Source organism: Ciconia boyciana, chromosome 13 (genome assembly GCF_034638445.1).
Source record: "Ciconia boyciana chromosome 13, ASM3463844v1, whole genome shotgun sequence".
Taxonomy (NCBI): Eukaryota; Metazoa; Chordata; class Aves; order Ciconiiformes; family Ciconiidae; genus Ciconia; species Ciconia boyciana.
The window spans coordinates 19,484,016-19,506,846 of record NC_132946.1 but is presented as its reverse complement, the minus strand read 5'-3'; the positions used below and the strand labels follow the sequence as shown (position 1 = coordinate 19,506,846).

Genomic DNA, 22,831 nt, shown 5'->3' with positions numbered 1-22,831 from the left:
AAGTATCTGTTCTCTCTGATCAGCTGTGGTGTGGAGAGGCTGGAGGTGTCTTTTCAGGGTGAAGGTAAAAATGAAGTTCTGGCTAAAGGTCCCCTGATCTTTCTGCAGGAGCTGTGGGTAGATCAGTCCCAGTGTCCTGGCCCTAGCCCAGGTTTGGGAGCGTGGATCTGCTGCATTATCCCCCCGTGGTTTCGGCGAGATATGATCCATGCCATTGCCCAGCCATGAGGCTTGGTCGCGGTGCTCTGTGGTGGTCAACAGCTCTGCCGTTTGTGCCTCTGTTAGGCAGTGAGACCTTCTGTGTGTTGTGGGGTAGTTTATTTTTGTAAAGTACTTCAGGTCTTCTGCATTTCACAGGGTGGTGTTACTCTGGTACCTTTATAGTTTTTAAATAAGATATAATAAACAATATATTAAAATAATAAATACAAACAAATATATTAATAAGTGTATAATATATGCATATGAAGATGGTCTTTGCATCTTCATATGCATCTTCAAGCAAATAGTACGTTGCTGTGTCAAATACTGGCGTACTTCAACAGCAGTATATGGAGTGTGGTGCTAAAATGAACGGTCACTCAAAGCAGAAACAGTTTTCTAATATTTTCCTGCAGGAAGAAAATTGAAATAGTACATGTATGTACCTTATCAGAGCAGTGTCCTTCTTGTGAGGAACATGTCTACTGGAAAGAACCTGCCTGTGCTGCAGCTCCACATAGACCAGGGGAGAAGGTTTGGCTGTGGGTTCTCCCCCATGCAGCTGCTCCAGTGGGAGCATGGGAACTCCTCTGTGCAGAGCAGGGCCAGGTTCATTAGATTAAAGATTCGTTCTGGAGGGCAGAGGCAGGAGAAGGGATGGTCCAGGGGGAGGCAATGTTTTCACATTTCATAGGTACGTGTGCTGGTGAGCTGCTCTTAGCCTGTCTGTTGCTTTGGTCTCTGCACTGGATAAGTCGGTGCAAGCACTGCTCTGCCATGAACGCTTCCAAATTCAGTATCTTTAGTCCGTTTTGACCACAGTGCTGAATTTCTGGTTTGTGCTCACCATTTTCCCAGCTAGGGCTGTTGGGAGGGCAGTGCTTGCCAAAATAAAACTAAATGCAGAGCACATCAACTGGACATGTTTCTTCCTCTGTATTTGTTGTACCCAAGCGGTACCCTGCTGCTGGAGCCTCTCAGGTTAGTTTTGCAAATGGTTTGGAGTGGAGGAGGAAGAGGCGGGATGGTAGAGCTCCAGCTCCTCAGGGCAGAGGTGCATCAGGGTGGTCCACTGCGTACAGCTGGCGCGGGTGCTGAGGTGGCCCACGGGCAGGTTGTGCCTGGGGCAAGAGCTCGCAGAGAGGAATCCCTGGGGCAGCAGCTCCCACCGAGTTTTGAAGTTGGCAAGAGCCTTTGCCGTTCAGGAAAGCATAATGCAGCCAATAGATGATGAGTAGCATCTTCTAAGTCCTGCTGTGTGTGTCTGCACACTGTTACCTTTTAACTTTGTACTTTAAAATACAGTATTTGGCCTATTTCCTTTCAAAAGTTTCCGTTCCCTGTAGTTTAAATAAGATTTCTCATCCGCTCATCTCTGTTCAAGCCCATGAACTCTCATCTTCTTGCATTGAGGGAATTGCGAGCTGTCAAGGCTCTGAAAAATGAAGATTTTGATTTCCTTTCTTTCTGAAAGGAAGTTAGTTGCTGTTAGTTAGTTTGACAAAGCACAGCACAGGTGTGCGTTCCTTCACCCAACGGTGAAATGGCTATTGGCAACTTCTGGTGTGCTACAGATTTGGGAAAATATATTTCTTTTCCTTGTGCATAGTGAAGCACAGCCATGCCCACGCGCACAAGATTTGACGTCTTTTACTAATGACAGAACTCGCTGTCCTTGTTGATCAAAGCCAGGTGACAATATCTACCAAGACCTAAATGTTCTTTAAAGGTGTTTTGCCTGCTTTTTCGAGTTCCAGGTACAGGCAGTGGCTGGAATAAAAGAGAAACCAGTTCCAACTTTTCAAAAATTAGGATGGTCACATCTTCTGCTGTTCTGTATTGAGTGGCAATGCATAGACTTACACGCAGAAGGATCTAGCACTGAAGTTTTTGTAAGGCCTTTCCAGTTCAGAAATTACTGTGCTCTGTTTCAATGTTCCTTTTGGCCCCCCAGTCTGGGGGACTTGGATGTTCCGGAGCAGAGCATGAGAGGAGGCTGCGTTTGAATCACATTCAGCATGGACATGCAGATGTAAGAAATTCAGTAGAATATTCAGACATGCATTTTTGCTTTTCTAAACAAGCAAACCTGCTGAACTATCTGAAATTTGCCCCTGATTTATCACTTCTGATCCTATTTTATTTTCTCTATACTATTTGGCCTTAATGAAGTTTATGTCACATATTTATGTTAATTACTACCTGAAAGCTTTATACCAGTTGTAGTTGCAAATAAAATATGATCTAATTGTAAAATAAATTAGGAAAAGCATTTTTTCTCTGCCTTTCTTTATTGTATGTGTTTGACAGCACATCGTGTCTCATCTGCTTCGCTGCTTCCTGGTTACTCACTTTCCCCTGTTTGTGCAGGGCTTTCCCACAGCAACTGGGAAGAGAAAAACATTTTAATCGGAGGAAAACTGGAAGGAGATCTGCTTGCAGATGCAGGACCTGAAGTGTCATTCAACTCTTTTTTTTTTTTCCCTCCTTGCTTTTATCATTTAGATATTTATTTTGTGCTGTGGTGGTGTCTGACAACTGTATGAACCATACCTCCGCTGAGGTTCACACACTGAAAAAACCTGTATTTTGAATGCTTATGGTTTCTATTAGTCAAACATATTACATTTTATTCTGAAGAGCCTCAAACATAAATAGAATCTCCAAAAATCTTTGCTTGTCACCCCTTGTAATGGTGAACTGTGTCATGGTCCTTCTGTTGAGCAATGCTGCCTGCTGAGACCTCATGTTCCTGCATGGGAGCGCGGTGCTCAGCCAGTCCCTGCCTCTGTCTTGGCAGAGGATTTTGCAATGTTAAGTGTAAGCTCTTAGCCCTGAGGAGTTCTCATTCTGAGCATTGCACAGCTTTTCTTTGTGCCACTTTTTATGCAAGTTTTAAATTAGAACACGATAGTTTGGTCAGTTGTTTCCTACACATCATTCCCTGTTGTTGAGTGCAACTATTAAGCTCCTAATAGCTGTTCCATATTTGAGCTATACAGGAGAGTAGCAGGACGTTTCCAGGGTAAGGTTTATGTGTATAAGACTTTTCTCAGTTTTTCTTTTGAATTCTGAACATCAACATGGGGGTGTTGTGAATGTCTGTATGTTGCAGCTACAGCAAGAACCACAGTGATGGGTGCATGATAAATGTTTATATATGTGCAAACATAACTGCTTTTGTTTAGGCATTGGTGTAAAACAAAACCTGCAATATTTCCTTAAGGCTGTGGGCATTCAGCTCCAGAACTAACCTTCATGTCCGAGGCCTATTTTTGTTCCTCTTCAATCTTCACACAGCAACTGGAGTCTGTTACATCCAGCAAGTGTCCAATGTACTAATGGTTTTCCCTTTCACGCTCTGCTCTTTCCTTGCATCTTACCTGCTTAGTACCCAAGCCTTAAAGGTGACACCATAACAGCTCTCCTTTTCTTTCCCATTTCTCACAGTGAGGCTGTCTGGGAGAACATGGCTCGCATGTGTGTGAAGACTCAGAGGCTTGATGTTGCCAAAATTTGCCTTGGAAACATGGGTCACGCAAGAGGAGCCAAGGCGTTGAGGGAGGCTGAACAAGAACCAGAGCAGGAGGCCAGAGTGGCTGTGCTGGCCATTCAGCTGGGCATGCTGGTAAACCCCGCCGACCATATGCATCCAGGAATATCCACCCCGCTTAACTAGGGACAAAAATGAGAAACTGATCGGGTTTTTTTTTAATTCTGAAATGCAAAAACCTTGGTAGGGAGTAAAACCTATTGCCAGGTTTCCAAGGAGTGATGAAGAATAGTTCTGACAATTATTTTCCAGAACACGAGTTTTTATCCTAGGGAAATGGGCATCTCCTTCAGCATCGCACAACCCCGTGCTGCACGATTCCTGTGTGACACTGATCAGGGGCTTTCCCTGAACTCCAGAGGCTCAGCAGCCCGCTGAGCCCTTTTCGTGTTCCTCAAAGAGTAGATGAGAATGAGCATGGCAGAATCTGATGCCTGGAAATAAGAGTACCAGGAGCCATAGCCGCCTAAGGGTATAGCAAATTAATTGGTTTTCTTAACTGCTGTACAGAATTTATACAGGAGTTTTACTCCCATATGAAAAATTGCTGAATGAAGGAAACATCTTTTAAGGATGGTTTATGTGTGAAACATTAAACAGAAAAACTGTTTTCTTGGGCCAAAATTCTTCCAAGCTTAATTGTTCTAGGTTTGAGTAGGTTAAAAAAAGGATGTACTTTAAAGTATTGTAGCTAAAATGTTACAACAAACATATTTTAAGGTCCAGTATGGGAAATGCAAGTTCCATTTTGACATATTTGTTTGAAAGGCTAAAGCTGTGTTCTGCCAGAGAGCGAGGGCTGGCTTTAAGGCGTTTAAGCAGTTCAGGCAAAATTGATGTTTCCTGCCGGGTTGGAGAGCTCTGGTGAGTCACATTTGCTGCTTACGCTGTCCCAGGGATGCCTGCTCTACTACAGTTGCCCAGATTTCCATCCTGGCTTCTCCTGTCATGGGAGCAGTAAGTTGCCTGGATCCAGCACAGCCAGAGGACATGGTCAGGCTGTTCTCCCCGTAGTCTGGTGCACGGGGCGACTGTCCCTTGTACCTGTATCTGGAGCCCAACCTGGCAGCAAATACATACCAAAATGGACCTTGTCTTTCCCATGTGTCTTTATTGTAGTCTGAACCCACTTCCCTTGATTACCAGTAGAACTGAGATCTAAAATGGGTTTGAGACCAGCATCATCATGTGGATTGAAAACTGACAGGAGCACTGTTGAATTAGGTGGATGACAAGAGCATGTATTCCACTCGGTTCGCCTTTATTTAATGTCTTCATCAATGATCTGTAAGAAAAGCAGAGATTTTTAGTTTGGGAACCATAAAAGATCCAGGCATATGATCTGTAAGAGGGAAAAACTGGGGAAGAAAAATTGATGAAATACCCCACAGTTCATAGGAAATCACAAATTAGATAAAAAATGGCAAGGTGCTATGACAGCAAAAATCTGTTTGGGGCTGCGCTTGAGGAGACATCACATCCTGGGGCTTTGATTTGGTAACTTCCGTCGATGTGTTTGTTGCAGCTACAGCTGGAACATTGACTTCAACCCTTAAGTATCTCATTACCAGAAAAAAACATTGATGAACTGGAAGAAGTTCAGAGAAAATCAGTGCAAATTGTTAAGCTCTTGGAAAGGTTTGACAGACAAGGAAATCTTTAAGATAGCCAAATAATTCGAATTCGGCTTAAAAAGGTGTTTAGCAATCTACAACCATTTTAAGAGTATAAATGCTAGAGAGATAGAGTAACTATTCTGAGTTAAAGTGAAGAAGAAGAGGAAAATTCAAACTAAATGTTTAGAAAAGCTTCCTGGCAGAGAAATCTGTGAGACCAAAAAGTGTCAATACTTCTTCTTTTGGATATTTAGATCTATTTGGAGAGGCAGAGGGGAACTGTAGCAAAACAAATGCAATTCTGTTGCTTTTTTCATCTCATACAGAATCATAGTGCCGGCATCTTCCATCTCTACTTTCTATGCTTTTTTGAATTTGAAACAATAAGAGACAGAAACTATTTTTCTGTCTTGGACAGATAATCTCAATTTACTAAATATAGTGTTCAGCTGGACAGCAGTCGGGTGGAGCAGGAAAATGCTCCTTCCACAGGAGTACCTCTCAAAGTGTAAAAATAATAGTTCCAAATTTGCTCTCCCTTGCGTCAGCATCGGCAAAATCCTCCTGTTCTAATTCTGTCTTAAATTGATAGCATTTATTCCCAGGAATGGATCTCAGTTATCCACGAACACTGTTGCTACCTCTGAGACCTGCTCAGAGGTCACAGAGGGTCTCCTGGCATGTAATGCCTTCTTGCCAAAACCCCTCGCACCTAGGACTTTCTCCTGGACCTCACCTCTGGGTAGGCAGCATGGCTGTTAACTGTAGCCCCACATGAGCATATCTCCCCTTTCTGAAATGGTTTATGCTCTTGATGACAGCGTTTCATTGTCGATGGCTTGCTCATGTCACCCCCAGTTGATACTGTACAGTAAATGCCAGGATCTGAGTGCTTTCCTTATTTTCACATAAACATCCTGTTTCCCAGTAATGTGCTATTCCAGGCTATGTATATTTAGTTGGTTAAACCCCCTGCCTGAATTATTATTACTTTAATTGCATTAAAATGACTTGCACTAATAAACTACTCAGAAGTGCAGTGTCTGTTGTGAAGGACACCTATGAAACACGGGGCAGAGCTAACGAGGTAACTGTATGCTCTCCTTCCAGGAGGATGCGGAGCGACTGTACAAGGCTTGCAAACGCTACGACCTCCTGAACAAGTTCTATCAAGCCTCAAACCAGTGGCAGAAAGCCATTGAAACAGCAGAAGCTCACGATCGGGTTCACCTACGCACCACGTACTACAACTATGCTAAGCACCTGGAGGCAACTGGAGAGCAGAGTCTTGCACTCACCCAGTAAGCACCAGCCTGTGGCACCCAGGGGATTTGGAGCCTTGTTCTCCTGTGAAGACTGGAGGCAGGCTAAGGAGGATGTCTGGTGGTGACTACGAATAATTAATTAAAGTCTTTTCCCGTTTCTGGTGCTTTCTATCTCATGGAGTGAAAGCATTGTTACAATAAATTTCCCAGCACCCTCCCAGGCTAATAAAGCTTAGCATCAGAAAGGTTAAGTGTCTTGTCGGGGCCAGTAGTTGAACCCCCCTAATATCCAATCCTGTACTTGTCTCTGGAAGACCACTGCCCTCTTTTCCTTCCTTTTCCATGACCAAACCACTTGTTTACTTCTCCTGAGAGTCCCAGACACAACTGCTGTGGCAGAGTTTAGTCTGACTTCAGTGCTTCTGGTGCCTGGTCCTCTCCTGTGACTAGAGAAGTTAGGGGAGGTGATTTTTAATGTATTGTATTTGTTGTTTGAAATCTTGTTTTTATATGAGTTTTACCATATGAAGCCTCACAATATAATAACAACAACAATAATAATAATATTATAAGGTCACTTCTGTTCAGAGTCAAAGTAGAGCTCTGATGTGATCAGACAGACAGATCAGATGATCAAGGTGGGCAGCGAGGTGAGGAGAGACTCTAACGGTGGATGGTGGCATAAGTGCAGTCCTCTCCTGGTAGCGGAAAAGAGGCTGAAGTTGCAGTGGATGGCAGAAGGACTAGGCAAGATCAGGAGCCCAGGGCTCTTGCAACCTTTTCAGCCAGTTGCACAGGGATGTGCTTAATGTTTGGGGAGCTTTCTGGGATATTTCTTTGGGCCATCACTGGCACTTCTAAAGTATCTACTGTTCTGTGATCACATTGCCTCCCTGATTCCAGGTGCCTTGCAGAACCATTGAACTTCTTCTTTTTGATGGTGCTGGCAGGCTGCAACTGGTCTTACAGTGAACATCATAATACAAATGAAGCAGTGTTACCGGTGCTGTCACTCTATAGCTGTCAAACGACATTAAATGGATTTTTTACACAGGAAGTGAGCTAATAAGAAGGTAGTCATTTCACATCTAATATGTTATTTTTCTCTACAGCTATGAGAAGTCAGACACGCATAGGTTTGAGGTACCCCGAATGCTCTCTGAAGACTTACAAGCCCTGGAGAACTACGTCAACAAGATGAAAGACAAGTCAGTGCTATGCTTGTTCCTTCTCCCAAATGGGACTTTCAGGTCTGAAACACAACTTGTGAAGAGAGCAGGGAAGGAGGAGTATGAATCCTCTGAGTTGCAAGTTCAAGCCCTGCCTTATCCATTATGATCCTCTACAGCTTTTCAGGATTATGTTACACCTCACTCAAGAACTGCCACATTAGATATCTAGGCTGAACTCGCTTATAGTGCAGACCTTTGAATGTCACCCTTGACTTGGGGTAAAGCCTTGTCTACATTCTAAAAAAATGTATTTATCTAGTCTTGAGATCAAGATCTCCCGGAGTAAAAAAATGCAGTCTCTGGCAATTCTTGTTACTGCAATTAATATTGTTGCTTTTCTAGGAGCCTGTGGAAATGGTGGGCACAGTATCTGGAGAGCCAATCAGATATGGAATCTGCACTAAAATACTACACACTGGCTCAGGATTATTTTTCCCTAGTCCGTGTCCACTGCTTTCAGGGCAATGTTCAGAAGGTAAGGCAGCCTGCTCCCATCTGCTTTGAGAGAATTCTCATTCCTGGGATGAGTATGGGCACAAAGTAAAGCTATATGATTTCCTTTTCAGGCTGCTGAAATAGCAAATGAAACAGGGAATTGGGCAGCATCATATCACTTGGCCCGCCAGTATGAGAGTCAGGATGAAATCAAGCAGGCTGTACATTTCTACACCAGGGCCCAGGCATTTAACAACGCCATCCGCTTGTGTAAGGTATGTGTGGAGGTACATTTCTGTCCAAAAGCAAAGTAGGATTCTATCTTTAGGCAGCATACACAATGAAAGCGGTACACATTGTTAGTGCCCATTCTCTCTTGTGAGACACTGCTTGCTCACATACAGCCCACTGTGAAGATGCTCCTGGTTTCTCCCTGCATCTTCTCCAAAAGATGCATCAATAAAGGCTTGGTTGTATGGGACATTATTTTCTTTTATATCTCAACAGAAAACTGCCTGAAACAAATTAATCATCATTGCAGCTCAAAGGTACTTGGGTTGGTATAGGTTTTACACAGAAGGGGGTTGATGGGCTACTATGTGACAGTATAAAGCCGGAGGCTTGCCAGAAGACAGAATTATGAAATCTGGTTACTGCATACCTAGAGCCAAATCTTTGCTTTTGAATAGGAGAACAATTTAGATGATCAGCTGATGAACCTGGCTCTTCTGAGCTCTCCAGAAGACATGATAGAGGCAGCCTGCTATTATGAGGAAAAGGGGGAGCAAATGGACAGAGCTGTCATGTTATACCACAAGGTAAATGTCTTTTTAGTAAAAAATAACAAACTTTAAACTGAGGTGGTTCCTACAGCAGAGGAGCATTAAATCAGCTGTAGTTTTTGCTGTATGTACTGTTTATTAGTCATTTCTTCAGGGTGGGTAATGCTTTATTAATCCACTCTAGGGTATCCTGTAAACTGATTCTGCAGTGCTTATTCTAGTCTTTAAAGACTCACTCTTAATTGTGCAGGCAGGACATTTCTCCAAAGCACTGGAACTAGCCTTTGCTACACAGCAGTTTGGGGCCCTACAGCTAATTGCTGAAGATCTGGACGAGAAATCAGACCCAGCTCTGCTAGCCCGCTGTTCTGATTTTTTTATTGAACATGCTCAGTATGAGAAGGCAATGGAGTTGCTGCTAACAGCCAAAAAGGTAAGCTTCAGCTTCTCTGGTCCCTCCATGCACAGGTCAAGAGGAGCACAACAGGTGTGTACATGCAGGCACATACATTTATCTTTGTTGGTAAACAGATATGTGGAGACATTTGTAAGCTTTAAAGTTTCCTCTCATGCCAGTGACTCATGGGGTGGTAGCCCACTGGCTCAACTCTAAAAAAGGATTCCTTTTTGTCTTATTTCTGGCTTAAAACCTGCAGATTTTGCACTCTTGGGAAAAGAAAAACTCCTACTCTGTAAACTAACATATTTGAAGACAGGGAAATAACAACATCATCAGTCAAAAAACCAATGCTGTCCCTCTTGTCATACCACCAACGTAGTTAAGGCACTTCATTTGGCACCTAAACTTTTACATATGTCTGCCTTGCCGTCATTATTGTGCTGGCAACTCAGCCTTACCAAAATGCTGGGTACCAAAGCAGTCCTATACCCACTCCTCTTTAATGAGCTCCTATTCCTACAAAATGTGTTCTTAGCGAAGAAAATGAGACAGCATGTACTTGAACAAGAGTTGATGTCAGGATGCTTAACTACACAACAGTGTTCTACATAGAGCGTCCACAGCTGCTAGCATTTGTGCCTTCATATAGCTGATTTCTGTAGGTTACACCACAAATAGGGTTTGCAACATCTCATTGGTTTTTCGCTTCCATTAGTACCATGAAGCTCTGCAACTTTGCCTGAAACAGAACCTGACCATCACAGAGGAGATGGCTGAGAAGATGACAGTCTCTAAGGACTCCAAGGACCTCTCTGAGGAGTCCCGGAGAGAGCTGTTGGAGCAAATTGCCGATTGCTGCATGAGACAAGGCAACTACCACATGGCGACCAAGAAATACACACAAGCAGGAAACAAGTTAAAGGTCAGCCTGGATAGGTAGAAAAAAAGCTGAAGAGGCTGAGCCTATTACCTTCCTAAGATTTCTCAAAACAAGGGTGTTTTGAGAAGTAAATCTTGGAACAGTCTTCATACAGTAGACTATCCAGATGAGGCTTCCTAGCCATCTTAGCATAGCTTGTGTTTTTGCATTCACAGTGATATTTTTCCCCTTCTTCCCCCATGCCCCACTTTCCATTGCTAGGCTATGAGGGCACTGCTGAAATCTGGAGATACCGAGAAAATTGTCTTCTTTGCGGGAGTTTCCAGACAGAAAGAGATTTATATCATGGCAGCCAACTACCTACAATCACTGGATTGGCGTAAGGACCCCGAGATTATGAAGAACATCATTAGCTTCTATACTAAAGGAAGGGCCCTTGACCTGTTGGCAGGTTTCTATGATGCATGTGCTCAGGTACATGCTCCTTTGGTAATTGCTAAAGGTGTTTGGTTTGTTAGCTCTGGAACAAGATATTAATCTCATTTTCTCCTCTTGCAGGTAGAAATTGATGAGTATCAGAACTATGAGAAAGCACAAGGAGCACTGACAGAAGCATATAAGTGCCTTTCAAAAGCAAAGACTAGAAACCCTCTGGAACAGGAAAGCAAACTAGCACATTTGCAAAGCAAGATGACCTTGATTAAGCGATTCACCCACGCTCGGAGGTGAGCTGCTGTATTCAGAGCATGTAAGCTAATGACAGAAATAGCATACAAGAAAAAAAGTTGTACTTGTACCTACAGTTTAATAAATAATTTGCAGACTCACTTCTAAAAGCTGCTGTTACATTTTTCTAGCAGGGAAGCCATTATGTGATTTTTAAAAGTGCTGTTGACATTAATGACAAAAAGGTAACCTGAAATACAAGCAAGTGTATTGACCAAGGAAAGTGTAGCTCTGTCAGAAGGGCAATTATGAAACATAACACAGTTTAAAAAAAAAAAAAATCTTCCCTGTTCTTCACATGACAAGCAGAATGCTCTCCCCCAGATTATTAACAGTTTCCTTTTGCTCTTTTACTAGAGTTTACTCTGAAGATCCCAAAGAAGCAGTCAGACAGTGTGAACTTCTCCTAGCTGAACAAGATTTTGACAACGCCATCCGTCACGGCGATGTCTTGGGATTTCTGGTTGAACATTATGTACAAGTGGGGGAATTCCATATGGTAAGTTAATTCTTAATTCTTCCAATCTATGGAGCCCATATTTTATATACACCAGTGCAGCTCAGTATAGCATGGTTATCTCATATAGGAAGACATTCCATAGTAGAGGCTCCTTTACAGGAGCTGAACTGCTCCGCAGGGTGTGGTAGACCTCAGGAACTATATCCATATTAATATATTTTTTATTTCATGGGACTGAAGAGAAAAAGAAAGCTCACAGGACATAGAGCATAAATAGTGGTGGATTCTTAAACATTCCCAGTTATTAGATAAGAACAGAAGGGTCTGTCTGGGTGCATGTCTTAGCAATTACACTGTACTTCTTTTGACGCTTGGCCAAAGAAGAAAAGAAAATTGTAAAATTGCAGTCATTTGAGGAAATGGCGAATCACTTCTTCAGGGCAGAAGTGCCACACACACCAGCGTTTGGACTAAACTGTAACCTGCTTTAGTATGAAACGTAAGGATGCCAAGTGCTAATTTCTCCAGCTGTGCTTGTTGACCTTATTTTTAACGTGTTGCTTTGACAGTGCTTCAGCTATCAGGAGAATGTAAAACCAGCCTTTGAGACCCCTTCTTTTTCAAACTGAAAAAGACAGAATTGACACAAGTCACTATGAAAGGTCATCGTGTTAGCAAAGGCTACAACTCCTGGCTCAGCGAAAGCACCCTTCAACACTGAGCTCCTGTCAAGAGCTCAGCCACGCACTAAGGGTGGATGCTTTTCACTGTTTTGCTAGGACTCATATAAGCAGTACACCCCCCATAACAGTGATCTCTGTGCATTACTTTAGGCTTACCGGTATCTGGAAGAGATGCAGAAAAGAATTCCACCCATGAACCTGAGCTACTACGTGACTCGGCAGACCATTGAGGCAGTTCACCGAGGAGTAGGCGTTCCCGTAAGCCAAACCCTGGTTCCAGAGCAAATTCGCCACAGCAGTATGGAGAACAAAGAGGTGGAAGAAGAAGTGGCTGATGAAGTGGAGGACCCTTGACAACTTACACTTACCAAACGCAAAGTTGACTTTAATACCGGGTCATTTATTCTGTCCTTGTTAGAGGTCATATATCTGTCAACACACTGCTGCAACAAGGCTTTTTGGTTATTACCAAGAAATTTATTCTTCCTGCTTGACTGTACAAGCAACAATATTGAGGTTAACATTATCTCAAACGCTACACACAAAGATTCACATGTATATCCTGTAATCAAGCTGGGTTTAGTATTTTAATAAATTTGAGGAGGAAAAAAAACCAACAGGAACTGCATATTGTAACTTCAGGCCTTTTTCCGAGTACAGAAAAGAGCTGAGTAACTGAGGTGGAAACTCCTGAGTTGACAAAATTTTCAAGTACAACTTTGATCTGCTAAGGTGCTAACTTATTTGTTGTTCCCTGGAAGTCAGAACTTCTGAAAACAATCTCTGTCCTGTTTGGGTAGGAGCTTGGCTAAAAGTCAAACTACTCCCCTACTGCAGAATGAAGGGAGACTTCCCCCAACCCAAAGCTTTTGTATTTAAATACATCATAGGGTCATGCAGGTTAGAGCTACCATTTACAAAAATCTGGACTAAACCTCAGAATCACAGAATGGTTGGGATTGGAAGGGACCTCTGGACATCATCTGGTCCAGTCCTCCCTGCTCACTTTGAGCCAGTGAAGCTTCTTTCTCACTGTGAAGCTTCTTTTCCAAACACCATAGTTATGACAAGCTACTCTGTACTAGTCAGATTTTAGGATGCAAAATTTCTTCCCTGGCACAAGTATGACCATGAGAAGTGAAGCCCAACATAAGTAAGCAAGGTTTTGCTCACCTTTAACCCTGTTACCCTGCCCCACTAAGGTGTATTTGTAAAGTCACTCTCATACATTTCATACCAACCAGCCCTTCTGCTCAGAATGATTTTTTCTTTTTCCCATTTTGTGACTTGCTTCAAAACTTGGGGTGAATATGAAGTTTTTAAACTCTATGCTTTCAGGGAAGAAGCATGGGGGGAGATTTTAAGGTCAAAATCTGGATGTTAGTTATCCTTTAATAGAAACTTATTTCTGTACTAAGACTATACAAGAAGAATTCCTGCTTTGTTCCTTCCTAACCACAGCACAGCTCTAGCTCAAGCCTTTAAGGTTTGGCACATTTTCAGAACCTCAGTGTAGCTATTCAGTTCTTAAATCTCATCAGTAGTGTCATTCCCTACACCATGCCACTCCTTCAAACAGCAGACCAGTAACTATGCCACCAAACACCAACTGCCAGAAGACGCAGGAGCCTTTGTTATGGGCATATCATAGACATAGGCCTGGGAGGTAAGTGGCGCTCTCCAGACCTCCTGTTTTTCTGACAAGAAGTCTGCTATGAGATCTTCCCTGTATTTTTAGCAAAGCACTCAAACCTGCCAAGGTTATAAATAGCTGGGGGTGGGGGCTGGGGAGGTGTGGGGAGGATGGCAGTGCTCGCCTACCTTCCTGCATCTGTACGCTCTGTACCGGATAGCAATAGCTCACTAAATTGGCCTCCACTACAAAGTCCAGATGTCAAGTCAGGTTCGCTGGCTTACAGCTCCCTTCCCCTCTTCTTCCTCTTCTCCAGCCAGGTGACTGCTGAAGAGGCCCCAGCAGTGCCTACACACATCCAGCTGGCAAAAGTATGAGGTAAAGGTCATTTCTTTTACCCTTCAGCTAGGAAGGGACGGTTTTGAGTTTCTTTTTCAGGTTCTCCATTAGTAGCAAGTTCTGCAAGGCCAGCCTCCTGCAGTCCCCATCTGGATCTTTCTCCACCACATCTGTAAAAGAAGCAGCCACTGTTAGCTGGAAAATGAGAAAAACTGCCCTTCACCTAACCGTTCTCTACTGTTTCACTGACCATCACAGAACAGCACTAAACGCAACAGCAAGTGCAACTAAGTCTGGGCTGTACTTGCAGGAATTATGTTAGACCAGAAGGCAAAGATGCGCAAACTTGATCATCTTAAGCAGTATGAGTTTAGCTGAGCTCTGACTGTCACGTGATAATGCTCAGTTCATTCTTGTAGCAGAAACAAATAGTCAGTTGGGTTGAAACACTATAGTAACTGTCTGACCTTGCATTCCATGGGATAACCTCCATAACAGAATTTATACTTGTGCCCTTGAGCTATACATAACCTTTCTACAGTTGATCTACTAGCATGAATGCAGTTTGCAATTAGAAATCCTCAAAAGCCTAAAATCTCCATTCTGCCAATTCCTGCACTCTAAACAAGTGCTCAGTGCTCCCTCCTGAAATCTGTGGTCACATTGCCCTTCAAATGGGGGAAAGAAAGAGGCAGGCCCCAAGTTTCAATACATTCTCCATTCTGAGAGATTAGTCTTCTGATAAACTAGTAGTTCTTTTCACACTTTATGCAGCATGTAAGGGAGCACATGAAGCTGCTTCCAGCAGCTGTTATTTCAGGGGCCCTTAATGGGCCTGCAAAGTAAAAACCAGGATGCAGGCAGGATGTCTGAGCAGGGGGAGCCTGGAAGAGCAGAGAGTCTGTGTAAGGATATCCTGTACGCACAAGCAGTGTGCTCAGAGCCCAGTACTGTCAGCCCAAACACATGACTCATTCAGATGGAGTAGGGCTATTTATAACCTCAGGGAGAGCTTCACGATGGTGTTTCCATACTCCCTCTACAGAAGGCAAAAAGGGGGAGGTTACAAGACAGATTAGTACAAGCTCAAAAGCGAAGAGACTGATGTTGGCACTGTTTCTAGTTGCCATGAGCATGGACCTTGAACTGCTGCCACTGAAAGGGAGGCACAGGGCACCAGAGTATCATTCAGGTCCTTACATAGAACAAACTTACCTATGACATAGCTCTACAGCACTTGCAAGGGGTGGGAAATTCCCTCAAAGGCAGCTGCTGAGGAATCAAAAGAACTGTTTCCTAGAAATGTTTAGGTATTCCCTCCCTCCCTCTCCTGGGAAAAATTAGGCTGCTCAATAGTAGGTCCAGCATGGCATTAAGGGCAATGACAGACAAGTACAAGGTGGATCCTAGCCTCTCTCCCCAGCAGAAGTGTCCACTACAAAGCATCCACTAAGTAGGCAATACCATGACAGTGACTGAAGTAGTTTCTTCACCACACTACAAACATTTTCTAATGGGGAACAGTTCTAGTTACAGCCCAAAGGCTGAAGGCCAGGAACAGTCCATCATATTCACACGATGAACTACAGCAATCTGCACAGGCTGTGATATAACAACAAACGGGAACAGATTTGTAGATTTTTACTAAATGCTTCATGGATAACATTTTCTAGCCCACTGTTCCTCATTGTGCTTTAGCCATAGCAGGAGAAATGTAGATGCTTTAAGCTGAAACCCAAAGTGGTGACTTGTCCTGGCCATTACGCATGGTAGTAGAAGGCTTGCATGGTTAACAGCTTGTCATTCTTCACAGCTACAGCAGTAGGCCTAATACATGACACCCCTTGCAAATCTTGTCTGGAAGAGTCATGAAGCAACAGCAAGTAAGTCCGCTAGCTCAAAACTGTGATTCAGTCACAAAAGTAGGTCTCTGACTTCACCTGTTGGAGCAGCAAGGAGGAGCCCAGTGCCTCCCTGTGATAGCTGTTTTACCAACAATATTACAACAAAGAGCAAAGGCATAGCCCAAGAAGCTGTTGGGTTTCAGGAAGAAGCTCTAGAAGCCCTTTTAAATTGCACTTTAGATGCAAATTTCAGATGTGGAGCTGAGTTGTATTCTTTAAGGGTTCTGAATGGCTCCTAGAACAATTTCCCCTTCTCTACTACGCACACAACTGTGACCTTATCCTGCTCTCACTTCCACCAGCATCTACCGTGCAATTTTTTTTCATGCAAAAGCATTACATGTAAAAGAGATGGCTATTACACTACCTACAGGCATAAAAAGATGCTACTAGCTCTGTCGTCCTCCTCCTTCCAAAAATAACTCATTAAAAACAGATTACGTAGACCCTCATGCTGAAAATACATTTATAACATTCCTGGAAAGGCTTTACTTGGTAATAGCAGTGTTAACTGCAGAGACAAGCAGATTCCTTAGAGCACATCATGTCATGGGAAAAGAAAAGTTTTTTGGCCGCACAAGGCAGCTCTCTCCCTTTTAAAGGGCACAGAGCTCCGCAACCTGCAAGGATCAGAGGCCGGCTGTGTCAGTGTCGCTTCCTGCCTGCTCCCTGTGGGAAGCCAACTCACCAAGAGTGAGAACGGTGAAGGAAGCCAACCCAGGGAGTCACATTAAGTTCACTCAGAATACAGTGGAGGCTTCAGAGCTACGAAGCATACAGCATTATTTCCTCTTGTACTTCCAGCACACTGCAATACCTAACCACCAATTTGTGCAGTTCCAGCCTACCAGAACCCACAAACATAGCTCGTGTTGATGTAAGGTGTGTTGGGTGCAGCACACAGTCATTTGCTGTCTTTCATAGGTTGTTCTTTCCATCAGCAATAGGAAGTTAGGAGACGGGGACATGCTCTTCTTCCTCCTATTTTTAGCACTAATGAAACCCATCTTCTGTGCACATGGTGTAAACAGGCCATGCAAGCCTTTGCGTGTTACTGCTGGTCAAAGTCACTGCCTGGATGTAATATGCAATATGACACCACTTTCTGCAGCTTCATGAGGTGGGTGGTTGGATGCTTAGACAGAGAAAGGGGGCACGTAATATATTTTGGAAATTTTTGGTTGGCGTGGAAGGTGAGGATAGTCATACTTTGAAATGCCATACGCAGCTCTCGGCTTATGCTTTAAATACCTTGGTAATACGTCTGTACAGCACACAGTGTGGTCTGGTATTTGCCCTAAACTTACAAGCAAGCGATAAATACGGTTATCATGCACATCTCCGGTGCACCACACTAGGACATTACTGCTACCATCACAATTAAAGAGATGCTGCACAAAGACTGCACCACTAACCAGAAAAACACTGGCGCACACCGCTACATCTTACCTCCCAGCCAGGACTGAGTCTCCAAAAGCTCTTCTGTCATGTCTTCCAGAAGACGCTCCGTAGGGACACTGAGGAGCATGGAGGAGATACAGGACAAAAGACCCTGGCGCACATACCTGTTGGAGAAAGACTGAACTGGTTAGAGCCTGCAGCTTCATGCTCTACCTCCATTTCCTCACCTCAGGGGTTCTCCAGTTTCAAATGCTTGTGATTATGATGACTTTTGCCATATTCCTACCGATTATGAGTGTAATCATGCACCTGCTGGCAGAATGCCCACATACAAAGCCCCTGCCATGCTGCAGTGCAGGGAGTCTAGCATAATTCAGAGTCCTGGAAAAGCCTGAGATCAAAACAGAAATTAGATGTTTACAGCATTTTGGCTATATGTCTTATTTTCTTTCCAAGGTTGAATGCTGGAGTTGAATCTAAGTTTTCTGAGCTCCCTGAGTAAACATAGTTTCATCTATCACATGGATAGTTGATCAAGAAATTTGTCATGCTTTCTATAGGTAATGACTGTACCTCCACACTACAAGACACTAGTCAAGTTCATATGTTGGTCTGACATTAAAGCAATGCTTTCATTACATATTCTTGCAATACTCAATCATAAGAACACAAGGCTGGAGGAGAGCATAGAGTTAATGCATTAAGTCATTGACATTCTCAGTCAGGTGCTAGTCTTGGACAAAGACAAAGCATGGCTGGAGACTGGCTCGCAGCTGATCTTTAAAAATGAAAGCATATAGCTACAACTTACGAGTCAGTGTGGAAACGCAGAGCCCAAACAAACTCCAGCAGTGCCTTTCCCATTGCAGTAACTGCCTGCAAAACAGGATTATGGTATTCAGGTATTCAGAAGCGCTGAATACCTTCACATTCATACCACCCTATGGAACTAGACCTTGAGATACACTGTTGTGAAGATCAGGGTTACAATTAACTTTATTTTACAGACGAGGAAACTTAGGCAGTAAAGTGAAACAATGTGCCCAACATCCCAGAGAAGTTGATAGTTTTTCTACCAGAAGCAGCAAAAGATAGTTGCAGGGATGTCTTGAATCCCACGTCTCTTTTCTCACCATTTTTTCCCAGCCCTTTTCACAACTTCTGAGCACAAACTTGTTGCCAGTCTAAGCATAGCAGGTCCCAGAGCACACTGCTATTTCAGAAGGCACCCCTGAGTTCCCAGGCTGGAAGTCTCTCCTGCAAGCTCATGCAGCCTTTCTTACCACAGTGTTGACAGCCAAGTACATCAGGATTGCTAAAGTGTGGACCAGTCTTCCAAGGACAAAGTGATCTTCCCCCAAGAGATCAAATGTTGTCAAAGGCCTGCAAGTGCAAGATACACAGTCCTGTAGCAGTGAGAAGGCTGATCAGTGCATCTTTGGAACAGTCAGGGTGGTTATGCAGGGCAAACTGTCCCCGACAAGCCCGAATCCCTACAACAACAGTCATTATACAGTCATTCCCAGTTTAACACAGGCCACAGCTGTTTGCTCTCATCTTCACTCCCAGACCAGTAATATCCTCTACTCTTACAGCAAGTATCACTTATTCTATCAACAGGCTTTACTTAGAAAGAACTGCATGCAAAAGCTAGCACCACTGCCATACTAGAAATAAACAATTAAGACTGGTATTACAAGAATCTTGATTCTCATGGAATCAGTTACTCAGCCTTCATTAGGTAAGCAAAGGCTTAAGTGATTGACAATAAACTGTGTCGTATAACATAGTCACAGGACCAGTCCAGGTGACAGGCCCAAACCTGAGACAAAGTTGACTTTGGTTAAAGACTGCAGTCTGAGTTCTGCGGTTTTGTGTGAACCTCCCAAGGTGGAGGGTCAGCCAAGACAACTGGTTTGGTGCTGCCAAAATCATCCACCTATGTACCTGCTGACAGGTTTTTCTTCATTATGTATCTTCACTTCTGCAGGATCTTACATACTTCTGCCCAACAAGACTTCATAGGGTAAGTCCAAGAGACCACACACCCCTCCTCTCTAAGCTTTATGCATGAGCCAGGCATCAGCGTGGTGTCACTGGACTTCTGCACAGCTTCTGGGCTTTAGCCTGCTGCTCTGAGGCAAGCAGAACAAGCAGAAAGGTTCACTCTGGCAGCTGCCAGGCCCACATCCCAAGGTGTTCACACTCACCTGTCAAAGTGCTGAATCAATGGAAAAAAGAAGTGCCCAGCAACAGAATTGAACTCATTTGGGCCAGAAGCCAGTTCCACTTGAGACTGACCCTGTGCCAAGAGAAAAATGAAGTCTAGACACAAGATGCAGCATCCAACTCTTCCACTTCACTGGACACTGTCAAGACTATGGGTTCCTTGCAGCCATCCCACTGTCACCTACTGCTTGCTTGTACACCTATGGCTAGTAGTTTCCAGACTGGATGGCTCACTTCCCACTTCAGATCCTCTCACACATCTAAATATTTCAGTACAATATAGCTCAGTACTGCTGAGTTAGATATAAGAAATAATAACATGCAAGGGATAAAGGAGTTTTGGAAAGCAAGTTCTCCAGGATGAACCACAGGGGAGTTCTGGGAACTAGGAAACTGGCATCAATTTATCTCCCTGAAAAATAGGAAGGCTGAGACAGTCCAGTCCAGAGGCAGCTAGTGTGATGGAGGAGCCTCTGGGATCCATGAGGTGCAGTCACAGCTCCCTGCAGTGGCCAGACAAGCTCAGAACAAGCATAGAACAGCAACAATTACACCTCAATGCAAGGCAAGGAGTTCAAGGTTTATTTTCCTCTCCCTGCCAGGAGAGGACTACAGGAGTTGGTACTCCACACCAAAAGATTCAGCCAGATACTAAGATAAATTTGTATTTGAAGTTACAGTCATTCCTTTGGATTGGTCCCAATTTCACAGATATTTTCCTCTTTCCAGATAGAGCTACAGCAGCTCCTAGCATCCCTATTTTTGCTGGACTTGACATTAGTTTGTTTCTGCCCTGGCCTCACCATAGCAAATCTCCGAGTCTTGCTCTTGATCCTCTCATCAACAATTCTTCTCCAGTCCTTAGAGCTGTCACTTCCAGGAAGGAGCTGGATACAAGGTTTTTGGGCACCAGAATGCTTGGTCTTGCCATGGGATTTGGGATAGGACAGTTCCTGAGCTGCCAAGACCAATACCTAGATGAAAAAGAGGGAGGTTCTATTAAAAAGGGGAAATCCCTGTACTAGGGAACAACAACAACAGAGTTACCTGCACCCAAACTGACAGGAACAGCAAGGCAGAAAGGCACAACAGGTTTAGAATGAAGAACAGCAAAGTAACTGACCCCCAGACAACCAATTGGCTCTTAGGTACTGACCAAGCACTTGGTCACTTAGCCCTGAAACAGAACAGTGGCTCATTCTTCAGACACAGTAAGTGAAATCACGTAGGAGTCGTCACAGGCAGATTGCGTCTTTCAGAAAGTGAAGATATAACAGACTGATGACATGTTAGGAAACAGGGGCTTCTCCTAGGCAAATGACCATCATATATTTTGCATTCTGCAGGGAAGGATCGCTGTATAATTGGAGTGTAGCAGCGTTATGAACAAGAGGGGAATGCCAGGCACAAATACTAACGTAACGGATTCCCATGCCTCTGCCTCCTCCTACGAGGAATAAACAGTAACCCCATTACATCTCAGGGAAACAGCACTGGTGCAACAAAGACACAAGGAAAGCAGGAAGTGAAGAGCACTTACATCGAGAATGTCCATGCGCTGACGAAGACTGTAGTTCAGAGAGTAGAACTGGGAGGTCAAGTACTTTGCTACCTGTACATAAAAATCAAGGCACAATGCACACAAACCCAGGCTGGAAACAGCCTTCCCACTAATTCTAAAAGCACTCAATTTCAGGAGAAGTCCTGCTTCCTGTTAGTTAACAAGCTTCCAAGAGAAGGGAGGAGACATGTTGTGCAAATAGGGGAAATTCAGACACTTCCACTTCTAGATTCTCCCAAGGGAAGTAAATGACAAAATGGGACTTTGCCATTCTTCTCTCCCTCCTATGCAGAGGTACACAAACAATTGCCATGGCAGCTTTGGCACTTCAAAGGAGACCTTACTGCAGCCTTTCAATACTTAAAGGGGGCTTATAAGAAAGGTGGAAAGAGACTTTTCACCAGGGCCTGTACTGATAGGATGAGGGGTGAAGGTTTTAAACTGACAGAGTATAGATCTAGATTGGGCATAAGGAAGAAATCCTTTACTATGAGGGTGGTGAGACACTGGAACAGGTTGCTCAGAGAAGTTGTGGATGCCCCATCATAGGAAGTGTTCAAGGTCAGGCTGGATGGGGCTTTGAGCAACCTCATCTAGTGAAAGATGTCACTGTCCACGACAGGGAGGGTTGAAAGCAGATGATCTTTAAAGGTCCCTTCCAACCCAAACCATTCCATGATTCTATCATTACAATCACCAGTCAAGTCGTTTTCTAGAGAATCCCTTTGTGCCTCAGCTTTCCTCTATGTGAAACAATCTCCCTTCAGTGCAACAAGTCCTTATCTAATTTACCTTGTCAGGTATACTAACAGCCTCCAAACAGTTCCTCCAGTCCGTTACAGCTCTGACAGAGTTTTCTCTTTCCTGTTGTTTCAGGCATCCATTGCAGATTTTTCAGTACATAGCCCATCTCTGCATAAATGCTGTCAGACATGAACTAGCTATTCTACCACACTCTGATAGCTGCTTCTATCAAACTAGCAAGAGACTTCAGCTGCTTAAATTTTTTGTCTGTGCCACAACTGGAAAAAGGAAAGCAGTAAGAAGGACTCACAGGTATTGGATCTGTGGTTAAAACAGCTACTTGAGTTCTTTGACGGAGCTCCACAAAGCCTTCGATACAGGTCTTCTCCTCCAGATGCAATAATATTTTTGCCAGCTCCACGCTAACCTGCTCAAAATATGAAAAAAGGAATCAACTCCCTGCAGGTGTTTTTTCTCTCACAGGATTTAGACACCATTTCTAATGTTTAAGCAAAGACAATGAGGGTATGGAATATAGGCAACATGTCCATTACTTAGGAGGGAGAGAAAACACATTAAGCTAAACGCCATCAAGACAGATTTCTCAAAACACTGAACAAACCCCTATGCCAATTTCTTTGTCCACATTCACTTTGGCTTTTTGGACAAGTGGTGGCATCTTGATATAGGAGGACTTGTCACTATAACTGATGGGTTAAAGGGTACGGTATGATACTCAAAGCCCATCCACCTCAGTAACATGTCTGATGAGCAGCAGCAGATTGCG

The 22,831-nt window shown here is 43.7% G+C and overlaps 2 protein-coding genes across 9 annotated transcripts in view; one reads left to right on the top strand and one right to left on the bottom strand.

Moving 5' to 3' along the window:
- The window catches only part of IFT140 (intraflagellar transport 140), a 91,904-nt gene extending 79,277 nt beyond the window's left edge, over positions 1-12,627 (top strand). For all 5 annotated transcript variants that reach the window (XM_072877792.1, XM_072877791.1, XM_072877793.1 and 2 more), the window contains 12 exons: positions 3,652-3,829; positions 6,481-6,671; positions 7,748-7,843; positions 8,210-8,342; positions 8,434-8,577; positions 8,992-9,120; positions 9,335-9,517; positions 10,200-10,406; positions 10,626-10,838; positions 10,923-11,089; positions 11,448-11,589; positions 12,384-12,627. In XM_072877792.1, the coding sequence (XP_072733893.1) occupies positions 3,652-3,829; positions 6,481-6,671; positions 7,748-7,843; positions 8,210-8,342; positions 8,434-8,577; positions 8,992-9,120; positions 9,335-9,517; positions 10,200-10,406; positions 10,626-10,838; positions 10,923-11,089; positions 11,448-11,589; positions 12,384-12,587 (1,987 nt within the window). In that variant the 3' untranslated portion in view covers positions 12,588-12,627. The remainder of the gene's footprint in view (positions 1-3,651; positions 3,830-6,480; positions 6,672-7,747; positions 7,844-8,209; positions 8,343-8,433; positions 8,578-8,991; positions 9,121-9,334; positions 9,518-10,199; positions 10,407-10,625; positions 10,839-10,922; positions 11,090-11,447; positions 11,590-12,383) is intronic.
- Positions 4,355-22,831, bottom strand: part of TELO2 (telomere maintenance 2) — a 28,770-nt gene continuing 10,293 nt past the window's right edge. For 2 of the 4 annotated variants that reach the window (XM_072877795.1, XM_072877797.1), the window contains exons 13-20: positions 22,355-22,471; positions 21,280-21,351; positions 20,543-20,713; positions 19,721-19,812; positions 18,794-18,893; positions 18,322-18,386; positions 17,559-17,674; positions 13,951-14,375 (exon numbers count right to left, since the gene is read on the bottom strand). In XM_072877795.1, coding sequence (XP_072733896.1) covers positions 14,272-14,375; positions 17,559-17,674; positions 18,322-18,386; positions 18,794-18,893; positions 19,721-19,812; positions 20,543-20,713; positions 21,280-21,351; positions 22,355-22,471 — 837 coding nt within the window. In that variant the 3' untranslated portion in view covers positions 13,951-14,271. Of the gene's footprint in view, positions 5,040-13,950; positions 14,376-17,558; positions 17,675-18,321; positions 18,387-18,793; positions 18,894-19,720; positions 19,813-20,542; positions 20,714-21,279; positions 21,352-22,354; positions 22,472-22,831 lie in introns of those variants that run through there. The other 2 variants (XM_072877796.1, XR_012044885.1) reach the window with 2 other exon arrangements.